Here is a 16,430-nt window from a genome sequence, read left to right on the forward strand (position 1 = left end):
CTTTGTGACCACATAGAGGGGTGGGATAGGGAGGGTGGGAGGGAGATGCAAGAGGGAAGAGATATGGGAACATATGTATATGTATAACTGATTCACTTTGTTGTAAAGCAGAAACTAACACACCACTGTAAAGCAATTATACTCCAATAAAGATGTTAAAAAAAATTCACGCACTTACATTTCACTGCACTAGATAATATGTTTATTGAAGAATAATATCTTTAGAACCACAATATATAAATTAGATGTGAACCCTGGATCACTCTAAAATGGATTAAGACGTGAAATATGCCGAACTTGTAAAAATATGTTTTTACATTTAAAAAGTAAACTTTGTATATGTAGGGGAGTAAAATTTGTCACCTTAAAATGTGTGTCTTTGTCATGAGGATTATTTTAGGCTTTTTTTTTTTTTTTTTTTAAGAACGGAGTACTCAGGAATTCTTTCTTTTTACCTTCCCCTTAACTGCCTAAAAGAATTCAGGTAAAGGGCCTGGTCCAGGAAGAGCACTATCACCAGAGATACCTACAAAGAATATGGGCTAAGTGTGGCAGGGCAGGGCCTAGACACAAGAGTCCTCTCTGTGTCCCACTGCCTCTGCATGGTAGAGCAAACGTGTGTTTACCAAACATTTGCTTTTCAACCTCCAGGTGAATTGCCTTCCTCCCTTTTGAAGTCACAAACCCCTGACCCCCTTTTCTTTCTCTCAGATGGTAGATAAGCCTCAATTGCCTAACCTGTCCTTGGGTTTCATTTTTCTTATGAGGCCTCATACATACATAATTATTATTCTTTTGCTTCTGTTAATCTGTCTCATGTCATTTTAATTCTTAGACCAGCTAGAAGAACTTGGAGAGAGTAGAGGGAAATTTTTTCCTTCTCTAACACATATTTTTCATGCAGCAGAGATCTGAACCCAGGCAATTTTACTCCACAGCCCAAACTTTGAACCACATTCTGTATCTAGAGGTTGACTTAACTATGAGTTTGGTAGAAAAAAAGGCATTGTTACCATCATTTTCACAAAGAAAGAAACTCAGAGAAAGGTTTAGCCATTCTCACAAACATGAATAATTATCAGTAACTTTGGGACTGTTATGTCATCCACTGTCAAAAAAGATTGCTTAAGGCATCACTATAAGAAAACAAGTTTTTGTATAAAATTAAAAATATAATGACCAGCGTTTGTATTTTCTCTACCAAACCACCAGACATGTTTCTCTAAAAATACAAAGCCAGAACTATGAAAATGCTCTCAGGAAAAAACACAGGAATGTATTAAGAAAGAAGACAAAATGAAAAAAAAAACAACTAGATAAAGCATAGTGCTGGAGTTAAATGGACATGTTTTCATGTAAAGAAGGATGAACTGAGAATTATGATATATACTCTGGAAGCACTAAGATAGATGACCCCATGTTAGGACTATAAAGTTTAAAATATATATTTTATATATCAACATATATATAAAATTTACACAGAGGAGGACATATATTAATACATATTAATATATAATTATATATTTATATATTTTATAATAAAAATATGTTATGTGTACTAACATATAATATATTTTATTAGTATTATATATCATCCTTCATGTAATCACTTCTGTGACTGTTGTACCATAAGAACTTGGATAACATTGTCTCATATGTAGGATCTTGCTCTGTTATGCATAACCATCTGAGGGCCTAACAATTATGGGCAACCTTGAAAAGCTTATTTAGACATGTCTAAACAGGAAAGACATTTCTGTGCTCCAGTGTTTTCCAGCATTTTAGGAAATAAGTACAATAATTATTATTCTAGGAGACTGAGAACTTACAATCTGACAAAGACTGTAGAGAATATTGTACGTCTGATGAGGGCCTTGAACCATGAAGAGACCATTTGAATTTTTCCTTTTCTTTTTCCTTCTCTCCATCTTTACTCCTCTTCTTTCCAAGGTCTTTTGCGTTGGCTTTCTCCAACATATTAAAAAAATGTAATAAATCTTTTAACTACAAAACCTCAATGTATGTTTCTTATTAAGTCATTGTGTTGAAAAGAAAGTTAAATAGTAGTATTTAACTTATTTAAGTGTAAAACAGTAGCCATAAATTTCCCCAAGTACTACTCACCTCAAATTAGTAACATCAAAATAAAGCAAAAGAAAACTTTGAAAATTGACATGTATTGTGAAAGACATGCAGCATTATTTATTATTGACTACACATAATTTTATGTTAAATGTAGATGATCAGTTGAATATAATTTATTCATATAAAATCATGGTGTCAGGCTGATTTTCTCATTTCAAAAAGAAAAAAAAACCAGCAAAGAAAGTACTTAAAGTTGAGTCCTAAATGTGGAGCCCTCTTAGATCTTCTTTACTTGGGGCTTGCATTTCAAGAAACACAGCTTTCTGCCTCCAGAATATATTCTGGTGGAAACTGGCCACCAACCAACGTCCACAAACCAACATCTGATTGTCCACATGTTGTGTGTAGTAAAACCCAGTACCCAGAACCGTCCACCATTTGAATTTCCATTCACATTTACATTTCTATGAAACATGTTCTCCTTCAACTTAAAAAAAAAATCCCCTAAGCTTTTTTATTTCCTAATAAATCCCTTCCAATTCTAAAACAGAAATTTCACATTTCTGCCATTCATTCTTTCATCATTTGCTAAGCTTATAATCACCATTGATCAGGTTGTTTGTTTTTTTAAAATTTGCATAAATAAAAACTATAACATTAACAACTTGTACTGTTCCTTAGCTTCTGAAGTAAATCTATCTCATAGATTTTATAGTAGATTTAACATCTATGTTAGATACAAAGGCAAAGATAACTATAACTTTAAGTGTAGGATGAGATATTTTATTGGAAAACAAGTACAAAAAACAGATTATCAGAATTTTATTTTGTGGCTTTTCTATAAATATTTGACTTAAAACTAATTATAGGTAATAATGTATGACTTCATGTATGATTTTAAAATGGGATTTTAAAAGCCTTTAAATGCCTATTCAGAATTCAGAATTTAAAATAATATAGTATATAATAAAAATTATAAATAGAAAAACACACTTTTCACATAGAAATTTGGAAAGTATGCAAAAATGTTTACCAAAATGTGTTTTTGCCAATACCATGAGTAAATCTGTTGCTCTTCTGTCACCTCATTTCACCCATCTGGCCAACCCCTCTGAATAAAAGTAGCAGCTGAGTCCCACTGGACATGGCCTTTCCTCTATTTCTGCAAGCTTCTGCCACATCTATTTTAAATAACAACGAGAACCTTCATCTCCACCTCCACCTCACTCTCAGATCGTAGAGAATAGAAGCCTTTTGTCAGAAACCCTCAGCTTCTCCCTATCAAACCCATTCATCCACTGACATGTGCATCTGTCCTCTCCCATGCCCTGTGCCCTCCCGTTAGGATGGAGGAGACTTTGCTCCCTGGCTTGGTCCAATCCCTTCACCTGGGCTCTCTGGAAACTTACACTATGGCTGTCATCTCAACTGCATCTTCCCAATCACTTAAAAATACTTCTTCATCAGGTAAAAATTTAAATATCTTTCGCGGGTCCCCTACATTCCCTGTCAGCTTCCACTTTGTCGCTCTCCTGTTCTTCACAGACAAACTTCTAACAGGGGTGTTTATACATTATTTTACTTGCCACTTATTACTTAACCTCTCCAATGTGTCTCCCACTCCCATCACTTACCAGTGCCCAGTGACCTCCATATCACAAAATACAGCCGAGAAACTTGAATTCTCATATTTCAACTCTCAACACTACTTGACACAATCTCCCTGATTCTTAAAACACTCTTTTCCTTTGACTTCAGTAGCAACATGCTCTGCTGGTCTTCTTCCTGTTTCTCTGGTCATCCTTTAACCTCTTTTGCCAGCTCATTATTTGGTACCCAGTTGTCAGATATTTAGCTTCTTTAAGGCTGAGTCTTAAGCTTCTTAGTCTTCTCACTTTACGCCATCTCCTTGGGAATATCATTCATTGTTTAATTTGGCACGCATTTGTCAATGATTCCCAAAAGTATACCACCAGCCTGGAACTCCTGACGTGAAAGTACACTTGATTTCTTAAAGGCACTTCAAATTCAATATGTTCTGAGTCATTCTGTGATCTCTCCTCATAAAGCTGTTCCTCTTTTGGCATTACCCCTCTCAATAAAAGGTACTACCATCTATCCAGTTTTGGAAGTCAGAATTCTACACGTCATCTTTGCCACATTCTGCCATTTTTTACATTTTAAATATCTCTCAATCATTTACTTTATCTACCTCTCCACTATGACTGTCCTATTACCCTACACTAAGCTACTATTGTCTCTGACCTGAGCTGATGCAAAGGTCTCCAAATTGTTTTTTCTATGTCCACACATGTCACTGACTCTCCACCCCCACGTGCACACCAAGTTATTTTCTTCTCAGAGAACCAGAATATCCTTTTGAAAATGTGAAATAGATCATGACTCAACCCTAAACTCTTCATTAGCCGTCAATTGCTCCTTGGTAAAGATCAATCATCTTAACATGACCTGGAGGATTTGACATGATCGCTCTCCTATCTACTTCTCCAGGCTCTTCTTAAGCCACTTTATTCCACACATCCTCTCCTCCAGCTAAACATATCTTCTACCAGGTCTTCCAAATCATTGTCATTCCTGCTACTTCTTCATAATATTTATATCTGCTGTCTCCTCTACCTAGAATGCTCTTCCCTTCTCAGTCCTTAATCTTCCTCCAGATATCCATCCCTATCATCTTTGCAAACACAGCTCAAAATTCCTTAGGGAATTCTTCTTTGATGCCCCAGACTAGGTCTTTCATATGAACTCCCAAAGTTTCCTGTATTTCCCTTCAAGACTCATGTATTAGTATGTATTTATGATTTTTAAAATTAATGTTAGTCCCACTCACTAGACCTTAGCTCTAGGAAGTGAGTTCCACACCTGATTTTGTTCATCAAGTTATCACTAATTCCTGGAACACTTACTGATATTCTCAGCAAGTAGTATATTGAATGGACTGTTAAATGGAGGGATGGATAGACAGAAGTTAACTTGTGATACATGAGAAAAGGATTCCAGGTTCAAATTAATTTAGGATACACTCGGTAAAACAAATTTAACCTGGCTTTTTTTTTGCTTTCTTTTATAAACTAATGCACATTAGATCATTTTAAATGGCACTGATGATAGGCAGATATCACACACACAATTTTTTTGTATATTTTTGAGGAACATTTACAGTAATTATTTCTGGGCAGTATATGGTTGGAAATGCTGGTTGATAAGATCTAGATAAGGACAAAATATCAATAACTTATAAAACATAAACATTTGAAAGATCATTATAGATGCTATCACAGTACACAAAAAAGCTGAGTATTTTCTAGTATATTTAACTCTACTATACAAGCATTATTGTTCATATGTATGGCTATATGAAATATTTTAGAAAACATAAAATAATGATTAAATATATTTCCCACTTAAGAAGAAATGCTCCTACACTTTGTAAAATAACTCGAAAAATTTTTTTCCTGATTTTAACTTTCACCTTACAATAACCTGCAAATCATAATCTAATCTGTGTCCAATTCATACTTCCTGAAAAGGAAAACAGGACAACTTTTCTCCTTTGCTATTCTGGTCCATTCCACTCTACATATAACATATAAGAAAGATGTGTTTAAGGGAAATTGAAAGCTTAATGTGTTTTTCTATATTAATAATATATTAACTTAGTATCATCAAAATATATAATTGCCTTTGATTTTTAAGGAGAGCAAAATATAGTAGAATAATTAACATATGGTAAACACCATTGCAAGTTCTAATATCTTGGAAAGAAAGGACCTTAATTACATGACTGCTTTCACAACACTTAATAGATATAATGACAATAAATAATCATTAAATTAAGCAATGACTAAGCTATAAAGTGTTTATATATAATACCCATATTGAATAACATCATGATATAGAATGTCTTACCCTTTAAAACTCTGTCACTTTTCTCAGGTAATTTTAGTGTTGTTGCTGAACCTTCAGGTTTGAATTCCTTGCCATCTTTCATTTCTTTGCCATCTTTCACTTCTTTCCCATCCTTCATGTCTTTCCCTTGTTCTTTTAATTTGGCATCTATGTCTGTTATTTTGCTTTCAGAGCTGGACTCATCTGATAGCTTAAACTCGGGCAATATTTCTCTCAAGAGCTCCCAAACTTTGTCCATATATCCTGGGCTTAGGTAAAAAATAACATTAATTTCCAAATTAAGCTTTTTATTCCACATCAAGAAATTACTGACAGAAAAAAATTAACTTGCTATTGCAAAAAAACCAATTACAGTAGTTACTTCACATGTTAGTTAAAAACACCATTATGTGCTTATTTATTCAACAAGCTTTGATTGAGTGCCTACTCTGTGGTGGGCTTTGCTGATGCAAGGAGACCAAACACAGAGTTCCAGTTAAAGATGGTGATGTAGGAAGATTCTGAACTCACCTCTTCCTATGGACACAACAAATCTACAGCTACATACAGAACAATTTCCTCTGAAAATAATAAAAAAAACCAGGTGAGGAATTCCTTCATATCTGGCAAATGAGAAAAAAAAACATACTGAAGTGGCTAGGAGAGGCTCAGACACAGTCTTGCCATAAACCTCATACAGTGTGGGCACACACAGTTTGGAGGGAGCTCACATCCCTAAGCATTTCCCTGAAGACTGAAGGGTTTGAACCCCACATAATGGCACCCCAACTTTTAAGACCTGCAGATCAGAGACAAGCTCCCAAAACATCTAGTTTTGAAAGCCAGCAGGGCTTGCATCCATGAGGCCCACAAGGCTATAGCAAACTCAAAGAGTTCTTAAAGGGCTCTCATGGACTCACACATCCCAGGACTCACCCATAGAAGAGCACCCAGTAGGACACTTTAATATCCCACTTTCACCAATGAATAGATCATCCAGACAGAAAATCAATGAGAAAACATTGGCCTTGGGATTTCCCTGGCGGTCCAGTGGTTAATACTCCATGCTTCCACTGCGGGGGGAGTGAGTTTGATCCCTGGTCAGGGAACTAAGATCCCACATGTTGCGTGGCATGGGCAAAAAAAAAAAGTTAAAAAAAAAAAGAAAACGTTGGCCTTGAATGATACATTAAATAGGATGGACTTAGACACATATAGAACATTCCACCCAAAAGCAACAGAATACACATTTTTCTCAAATGTACATGGAACATTCTCCAGGATAGATCATATGTTAAGTCACAAAACAACTCATAATAATGAGTTCAAGAAGACTGAAATCATACCACGCATCTTTTCCAACCGCAACTGTATGAAACTAGAAATTAATTACAAAAAGAAAACTGGGAAATTCACAGCTATGTGTAGATTAAACTATATGCTACTGACCAACAAATGGGTCAAAGAAGAAATCAAAAAAATGCTTTGCGATAAATAAAAATGGAAGTACAACATAACAAAAATACAACAGATACAATGACAACAAAACAAATACAACAAAGCAAAGATAGTTCTTACTAAGAAATAGTTCTGTGACAGTTCATAGCAATACATGTCTACGTCAAGAAATACGATCTCAAATAAACTACCTAACTTTACACCTAAAAGAAATAGAAAAAAAAGAACAAATGAAGCCTAAAGTTAGTAGAAGGAAGGTAATAACAAATATCAGAGTGGAAATAAATGAGAGAGACTAAAAAGACAATAGAAAAGATCAAAAAAATTAAGAACTGGTTTTTTGAAAAGATAAACAAAATTGACAAACCTTTAGACTCACCAACAAAAAAAAGAGAGAAGACTGAAATAAAGAAAATCAGAAATGAAACAGACACATTGTAATTAATACCACAAAATACAAAGGATCGTAAGAGACTACTATAAACAAATATACAAAACAAATTGGACAACCTAAAAGAAATGGATAAATTCCTAGAAACATATGATTTACCAAGACAAAGAAATAGAAAATCTGAACGGACTGATTACTAGTAATCAAAAACCTCCCAACAATGAAAAGTCCAGAATCAGAGAGCTTCACCGGTGAATTCTACCAAACATTTAAAGAAGAATTAATACCAATACTTCTCAAATTCATTTAAAAAATAGAAGACAGGAGAAAACATCTAAACTCACTTAACGAGGCCAGCATTACCCTGATATCAAAATCAGACAAGGATATCACAAGAGAACTACAGATCAAAATCCCTGATGAACACAGATGCAAAAAATCCACAACAGAATGTTAGCAAACAGAATTCAACAATACATTAAAAGGATCATACACCATGATCAAGTGAGATTTATTCCTGGGGTGCAAGAATGATTCAACATGCAGAAATCAATCAGTGTAATACATCACAGTAAAAAAATGAAGGATAAAAATCATACAGTCATCTCAATAGATGCAGAAAACCATTTGACAAATTCAACATCCATTTATGATAAAAATGCTCAACCAAATGGGGTTAGAGGGAACACACCTCAATATAATAAAAGACATATATGACATGCCCACAGCTAACATCATACTTAATGGTGAAAAGCTGAAAGCTTTTCTCTAAGATCAGGAACAAGATAAGGATGCCCACTCTCACCACTTTTATTCAGCACAGTATTGGAAGTCTAGCCAGAGCAATAAGGCAAGAAAAGGTAATAAAAGGCTTTTAAATCAGAAAGGAAGAAGTAAAACAGTCATATTTGCAGATGACATAATATTATATATAGAAAACCCTAAGAAACTCCACCCAAAAGCTGTTAGAATAAACAAATTCAGTATAGTTGTAGGATACAAAATCAATATACAAAAATCTTTTGCATTCTATACACTAATAATGAACTATCTAAAAGAGAAATTAGGGAAACAATCTCATATACAACTGCAGCAAAAAGACCTAGGAATAAACTTAACCAAGGAGGTGAAAGACCTGTACACTGAAAACTATGATATTAATGAGAGAAATTAAAGAAGACACAAATAAATGAAAGATATACAGGGCTTATGGATTGGAAGAATTAATATTGTTAAAATGTCCATACTACCAAAAGCAATCTACAGATTCAATGCAATCCTTATCAAAATTCCAATGATATTTTTCACAGAAGTAGAATAAACAATCCTAACATTTGTATGGAACCACAAAAGATCCTGATTAGCCAAAGTAATCTTGAGAAAGAAGAACAAAGCTGGAGGCATCACTCTTCCTGATTTCAAACTGTAATACAAAGCCACAGTAGTCAAAAGTGGATGATATTGGCATAAAAGCAGACACATAGATCAATGGAATAGAATAGAGAAGCCAGAAATAAACCCATGCATATACGGTCAATTAATTTATGACAAAGGAGCCAAGAATATAATGGGGGAAAAGTACATTCTCTTCAATAAATGGTGCTGAGAAAACTGGACAGTCACATGCAAAAGAATAACACTTGACCATTATGTTATACTATACACAAAAATTAACTCCAAATGGATTAAAGGCTTAAAAGTGAGACCTGAAACCATAAAACTCCTAGAAGAAAGCATAGATGTTAAGCTCCTTGACATCAGTCTTGGTGATAATTTTTTGGACTTGACACCAAAAGCAAAGACAACAAAAGTAAAAATAAACAGGTGGACTATATCAGACTAAAAAGCTTCTGCAAAAAAAAAAACCAAAACAAACCTACAACAAAATGAAAAGACATCCTACTGAATAGAAGAAAATATTTGCAAATTATATATCTAATAAAGGGTTAATATCAAAATATAAAAAGAACTAAGTTAACTCAATAAAATGACTATCCAATTAATAAATGGGCAGAGGATCTTAACAGACATATTTCCAAAGAACATATACAGATGGCCAACAGGTACAATGAAACGTGCTAAACATCACTAATCATCAGGTAAATGTAAATCAAAACCACAATGAGTTATCACCTCACACCTGTTGTAATGGCTATCATCAAAAAGACAAGAAATGACAAGTGTTGGCAAGGATGTGGAGAAAAGGGCACTTTCATTCACTGTTGGTGGGAATGTAAATTGGTGCAGCCAGTATGGAGTTTCTTCAAAAAATTAAAAATAGAACTATTGTATAATCCCGCAATTCCACTTCTGGGTATTTATCCATAGGAAATGAAAACACTAACTCAAAAAAACAGATGCACTCCCATGTTCATTGCAGTATTATTTACAATAGCCAAGACATAGAATCAACATATGTGTCTATGGATGGATGAATGAATAAAGAAAGTGTGGTATTCATATACACAGTGAAATATTGTTCAGACATAAAAAATGAAGGAAATCTTGCCATTTGCAACAATGTGGATGGACTTCGAGGACATTATACTAAGTGAAATAAGTCAGAGAGAGAAAGACAAATATTGTATGATCTCACTTATATACAGAATCTAAAAACAAACAGCAAAACAAACAAAAATGAACTCACTGATATAGAGAACAGATTAGTGGTTGCCAGAGGCAAGGGGTAGGATTTGGGCAAAATGGTGAAGGTGTTCAAAAGGTACAAATTTCCAGTTATACAATAAATGAGTCATGGGGTGGTAATGCAAAGCATGGTGACTGTAGTTAACAATACTGTACTGTATATTTGAAAGTTGCTAAGAGAGTAGGTCTTAAAAGTTCTCATCACAAGAAAATAAATGATAGCCATGTGTGGTGCTGGGTGTTAACTAGATTTGTGTTGACCATTTCTCAATATATACAAATATCGAATTATTATGTTGTACACCTGAAACTAATATATTGTTATATGTCAATTACATCTCAATAAAAATAAATAAACAAGCAAAGAAACAAAGAAACCAAAATAAACAAAGGGACCAAACACATGGCCCTAGTCTCAAGGCTCACTCAGTCTGGCAAGGAGGAGAGGCATGTCACACACATGACAGGGAAAGAATATGTATTTGAGCATCTGTTAAGTGCCAGGCACTTTCCTATATATTATCATTTAGATAAATGGTCTCTATGTTACTTCTCTGTGGAATTTAACAATATTTTTACTTTCTCTAAACTCTTTCCTGAGGCTTCTACAACATCATTCTTTCCTAGTTTCTATTATTATAGAAATCACTTGCAGACTCCTTTGAACACTCCCTTTCCTCTGCTCACTGCTGACCAATTAGGGCTGCTTCCCCAGAGTTCTCCTCAATATGCTCTTGATAGCCTATAGCCTTTCCTCAGTGAGTTAATAAGCACAACCATATTTTAGGTTCACCTGTACTTTTATGTAACCCTCAAATCATTAGCTCCAGCTCAAACCTCTCTCCAGAAGAGAAGAGTCTGTGTATAACCACCTAATAGACATCTATCCAAAAACAAACAACTCGGACTTCTCTGGTGGGGCAGTGGTTAAAAATCCACCTGCCAATGCAGGGGACACGGGTTCAAGCCCTGGTGCAGGAAGACCCACATGCCGCGGAGCAACTAAGCCCATGCACCACAACTCCTGAGCCTGTGCTCTAGAGCCTGCGAGCCACAACTACTGAGCCCCCGTGCCACAACTACTGAAGCCCATGTGCCTAGAGCCTGTGCTCCACAACAAGAGAAGTCACTGCAGTGAGAGGCCTGCGCAGCACAACGAAGACCCAACGCAGCCAAAAATACATAAAATAAATAAATTTATAGAAAAGAAAAAAAAATAAACCAATAAATCAATAAAAACATCCTGCCACCATCTTCTACTTTTCAGTCAAGTTAGAAAACAGAATGACCAAGTCTCTCTCCATGAAACTCTCATCAAATAAAAAGTACATCCCTTAGATCCTACCTCCTCCTACTTCAATTGACGACACTTTCTCCATTCGTTTATTTTTTTTTAATATCTTTATTGAAGTATAATTGCTTTACAATGTTGTGTGAGTTTCTGCTGTACAACAAAGTGAATCAGCTATACATATACATATATCCCCATATCCCCTCCCTCTTAAGCCTCCCTCCCACCCTCCCTATCTCACCCCTCTAGGTGGTCACAAAGCACAGGGCTGATCTCCCTGTGCTATGCAGCAGCTTCCCACTGGCTATCTATTTTACATTTGGTAGTGTATATATGTCAGTGCTACTCTCACTTCTCCCTAGCTTCCCCTTCCCCCGCATGTCCTCAAGTACGTTCTCTAGATCTGCATCGTTAGTCCTGCCCTGCCACTAGGTTCATCAGTACCGTTTTTTTTTTAGATTCCATATATATATATTGGCATACAGTATTTGTTTTTCTCTTTCTGACTTACTTCACTCTGTATGACAGACTGCAGGTCCATCCACTTTATTACAAATAATTCAATTTCGTTCCTTTTTATGGCTGAGTAATATTCCATTGTATATATGTGCCACATCTTCTTTATCCATTCATCTGTTGATGGACATTTAGGTTGCTTCCAATCCTGACTATTGTAAATAGTGCTGCAATGAATGTTGTGGTACACGTATCTTTTTGAATTATGGTTTTCTCAGGGTATATGCCCAGTAGTGAGATTGCTGGGTCATATGATAGTTCTATTTTTAGTTTTTTAAGGAACCTCCATAGTGGCTGTATCAATTTACATTTCCACCAACAGTGCAAGAGGGGTCCCTTTTCTCCACACCCTCTCCAGCATTTATTGTTTGTAGATTTTTTGATGATGGCCCTTCTGCCTGGTGTGAGGTGATACCTCATTGTAGTTTTGACTTGCATTTCTCCAATGATTAGTGATGTTGAGCATCTTTTCATGTGTTTGCTGGCATTCTGTATGTCTGCTTTGGAGAAATGTCCATTTAGGTCTTCCACACATTTTTGGATTTGTTTGTTTATTTGATATTGAGCTGCATGAACTGCTTGTATATTTTGGAGAAAAGACCCCCAATAGCCAAAGCAATCTTGAGAAAGAAAAACAGAGCTGGAGGAATCAGGCTCCCTGACGTCAGACTATACTACAAAGCTATAGTAATCAAGACAGTATGGTACTGGCACAAAAACAGAAATACAGATCAACGGAACAGTATAGAAAGCCCAGAGATAAACCAAGCACATATGGTCATCTTATCTTTGACAAAGGAGGCAAGAATATACAATGGAGAACAGACAGCCTCTTCAATAAGTGGTGCTGGGAAAACTGGACAGCTACATGTAAAAGAATGAAATTAGAACCCTTCCTAACACCATACACAAAAATAAACTCAAAATGGATTAAAGACCTAAATTTAAGGCCAGACACTATCAAACTCTTAGAGGAAAACATAGGCGAACACTCTATGACATAATTCACAGCAAGATCCTTTTTGACCCACCTCCTAGAGTAATGGAAATAAAAGCAAAAATAAGCAAATGGGACCTAATGAAACTTAAAAGATTTTGCACAGCAAAGGAAACCATAAACAAGACAAAAAGACAACCCTCAGAATGGGAGAAAATATTTGCAAACAAAGCAACTGACAAAGGATTAATCTCCTTTCTCCATTCCTATCACCACTTTCTCTGTAGAAGCCCTTGGCAAAGACTTCTGCAATACTGCACAAACCAGTTCCCCTGCTCCAGTCCTGACATCTGAACCATCCTCCAAAATCACAAGTCTGTTAAGATAAGATCATCCTCCTGTGTAAAATCCCTCAGTGACATTCTGTTGTGAAGATTTGTTAACTTTCTCTGTTTGGTTCCTGCATACCTCTCCACCCCATATCCATCCATCCTCCAGAACCCAGCACATAATCTAGTTCTGCAGAACAATGTGCCTTTCTGGGACTACACCCTGCTCCCTTGTAGTTTCAGGCTATTCTTTCTTCTCCGAGTTGGCTTCCCTACCTCAATAAGCTGCACTAATTTCAACTAATCCTTTGAGGTCAGTTTAAGCTTTACTTTCTAGGGAAATTAAGCTATACATTCCTGTTCTGGATTCCCAAAGAATCTTTTACACACTTCTAGTTTAGCCTTTTAAAATATTTTTGAAATTACCCCATCAACAAACATTTATTGAGAACATACTGTGTAATGGCCATTCAGTGTTATTTCTCTAAGCACGGAAGTCTCAACATTGAGAAAGACAAAAAGGGTCCCTATTCTCATGCATCTTACCATCCCAGTGGATGGATACAACTGAGAGAGAGAGAAAGAGAGAGAGAGAGAGAGTGAGATTGAGAGAGAGAGGGAGAGAGAGAAGATAACAGGCAGCTATAACTTTCATGATGAAAACAAAATAATAAACAATGGGATATGGAATCATTCGGGAAAGAAAGAATTTAGATGGGATAGTTGAGAAGGCCTATCTGAGGAGCTGATATTTAAGCTTGGTGATATCTAAATGTTATGACATACCCAACCAGGTAAATACCTGATGGAAGATCATTCCAGGCATAAATAAAGAACAGTTCATGTAAAGACCCTAAGGGACAATGAGTCTAGCACATTTGAGAAACAGAATGAAGATGTGGGTGGCCAGCTAGTGGATGCCAAGACAGTTTTCATTTTTGCATTTAATCCCATAACAGCTCTGCAACATAGGTAGTACAATCCTAACTGAAGTTTAAGAGGTTGTAAATTTTATGCAGTCACGATAGACTACCAAATGATAGAATCAGGATTAAAATAGATCTTTCTGAATCCAAAACCCCTGTGTTTTTTCCCACCTACAATGTAAAAAATGTTATGCTGTGAAAAAGAAATATTCATACACCAAAGGATGAGACTATACAACATCTTGGACAGTTAGGCTTAAATATGGGGTGGTGGAGTGCTCTATTCACAAATGAACTACACCAAGATCAGAGAAATTTGTGGAGAAAAGCATCATCTCTTCATCTGAAATTGTCAGACGTCTAATAGCCACTCTGTATTTCTAGTATAATATGGAGAGTTAGAAGGTTTTTTTGTTTTTTTTTTTTTCCCCAAATGATAAAACAGTGCTAACTGTAGGAAAACATAAGAGGCAGGTCAACAATTGCAAATAGAGCAATGTCTCCCTTTGGTACTTCTATGGGAGAGGGAAGGGAAAGGCTGTCTGTTGAAGATGTCACAAAACACTTTTCACCCTAATTGATTTTCAAATGGAAAAAGTCAGTAGGGAACACAAGTATGAAACTTGAATACTCTAATTCTCCTGGACCTCTGTAAAACCATGACCATGACTGGCGAAGCCCCTCAGGGGCTGTCTCTGCACAATCAAATCCTTTGTAGGAAGAGAAACATCCCACTTCTGAACATACCATGGCTTTGATCATGTTGTTCTCCTGCTTTCCCTGTCCCTGTCCTTCCGTCCCCTCAAATCAAACCCAGTCAATGGCAAAGGCTCAGATCAAGTCAGAACTTTCTCCATGAAGCCGTACCTGACCTCTGCCTGCATCCTTGGCAGATGGTGATTTCAAATTAAATATTTCTTGACAATCATTATTATACTGTTCCATGACATTCTTTTCATTTAAAATTATACACTTATATACACATGAGTTAACTTTGTGATTTTATAGTGTAATTGTAATTTTAAATTATATGCATAGTGTGGCAGAATGTTCATAACAAAAAATCCTACAAATCATGACATAAATCAAAGAGAGTATATATCTTTTACTTTCTGGGTACATTTAGAAGTAAAATGATAAACTTGAACATCTGAGTCAGTCTCATTTTTTTAGACTTTTCTCTGTTTCCAAAGGTTGATTATTAACTACCATACATATATCTATATAATATTAAATAATATAGTGATACTCATTAGAGGGAAAGAAACTTGCACTAATTATGTCTCTACCATACATCAGTTACTTTTTCTGACACTCTTACCTACTCAATCCTGAGAACAACCCTATAAGATAGGTCGTTTTTACCTGCATTTTACATATGAAAAAAATAGGGCCCAAAAAAGTTATATTACTTGCAAAATTCACATAGCTTGACATTGGAATTATAAGAATGTAAGTTTAGCTATATAGTTCTGACACCAAAGCTCAAGCTTTCTCCCCTTATATCATTTTCATAGACATTTTATAAGCAACCATAAATTCATGCAAATTGAGCATCTAAAATCCTTCAAATTTTAAATTTAATTTAATTATTAAACTGGTCTTGGGACTTCTCTGGTGGTCCAGTGGTTAAGACATCACCTTCCAATGCAGGGGGTGTGGGATTGGGGAGCTAAGATCCCACATGCCTCATGGCCGAAAAACCAAAACAGAAAACAGAAGCAATATTGTAACAAATTCACTAAAGACTTTAAAAATGGTCTATATAAAAAAAAAAAGTCTTTAAAACAAAAGAAATAAACTGGTCTTATAATCATGAAAGTATATGAATAGTGTTTTCAGTTTTCATGTATGATTTCACTGTATGATTCTAGCAAGAGACAATTCCCAATTTTTAATTTACTAATTTTCTAGTCACAAATTATTTTGATCTCCTGTTTCT

At 35.5% G+C, this 16,430-nt stretch overlaps 1 protein-coding gene across 3 annotated transcripts in view; it reads right to left on the minus strand.

Moving 5' to 3' along the window:
• The window catches only part of ADGB (androglobin), a 181,448-nt gene that overhangs the window by 99,595 nt on the left and 65,423 nt on the right, over window positions 1-16,430 (minus strand). For 2 of the 3 annotated variants that reach the window (XM_055087445.1, XM_055087447.1), the window contains 2 exons: window positions 6,016-6,263; window positions 1,830-1,964 (listed from right to left, as the gene is read on the minus strand). In XM_055087445.1, coding sequence (XP_054943420.1) covers window positions 1,830-1,964; window positions 6,016-6,263 — 383 coding nt within the window. The remainder of the gene's footprint in view (window positions 1-1,829; window positions 1,965-6,015; window positions 6,264-16,430) is intronic. The other variant, XM_055087446.1, reaches the window with a different exon arrangement.

The sequence above is a fragment of the Physeter macrocephalus genome, chromosome 10, assembly GCF_002837175.3.
Source record: "Physeter macrocephalus isolate SW-GA chromosome 10, ASM283717v5, whole genome shotgun sequence".
NCBI lineage: Eukaryota > Metazoa > Chordata > Mammalia > Artiodactyla > Physeteridae > Physeter > Physeter macrocephalus.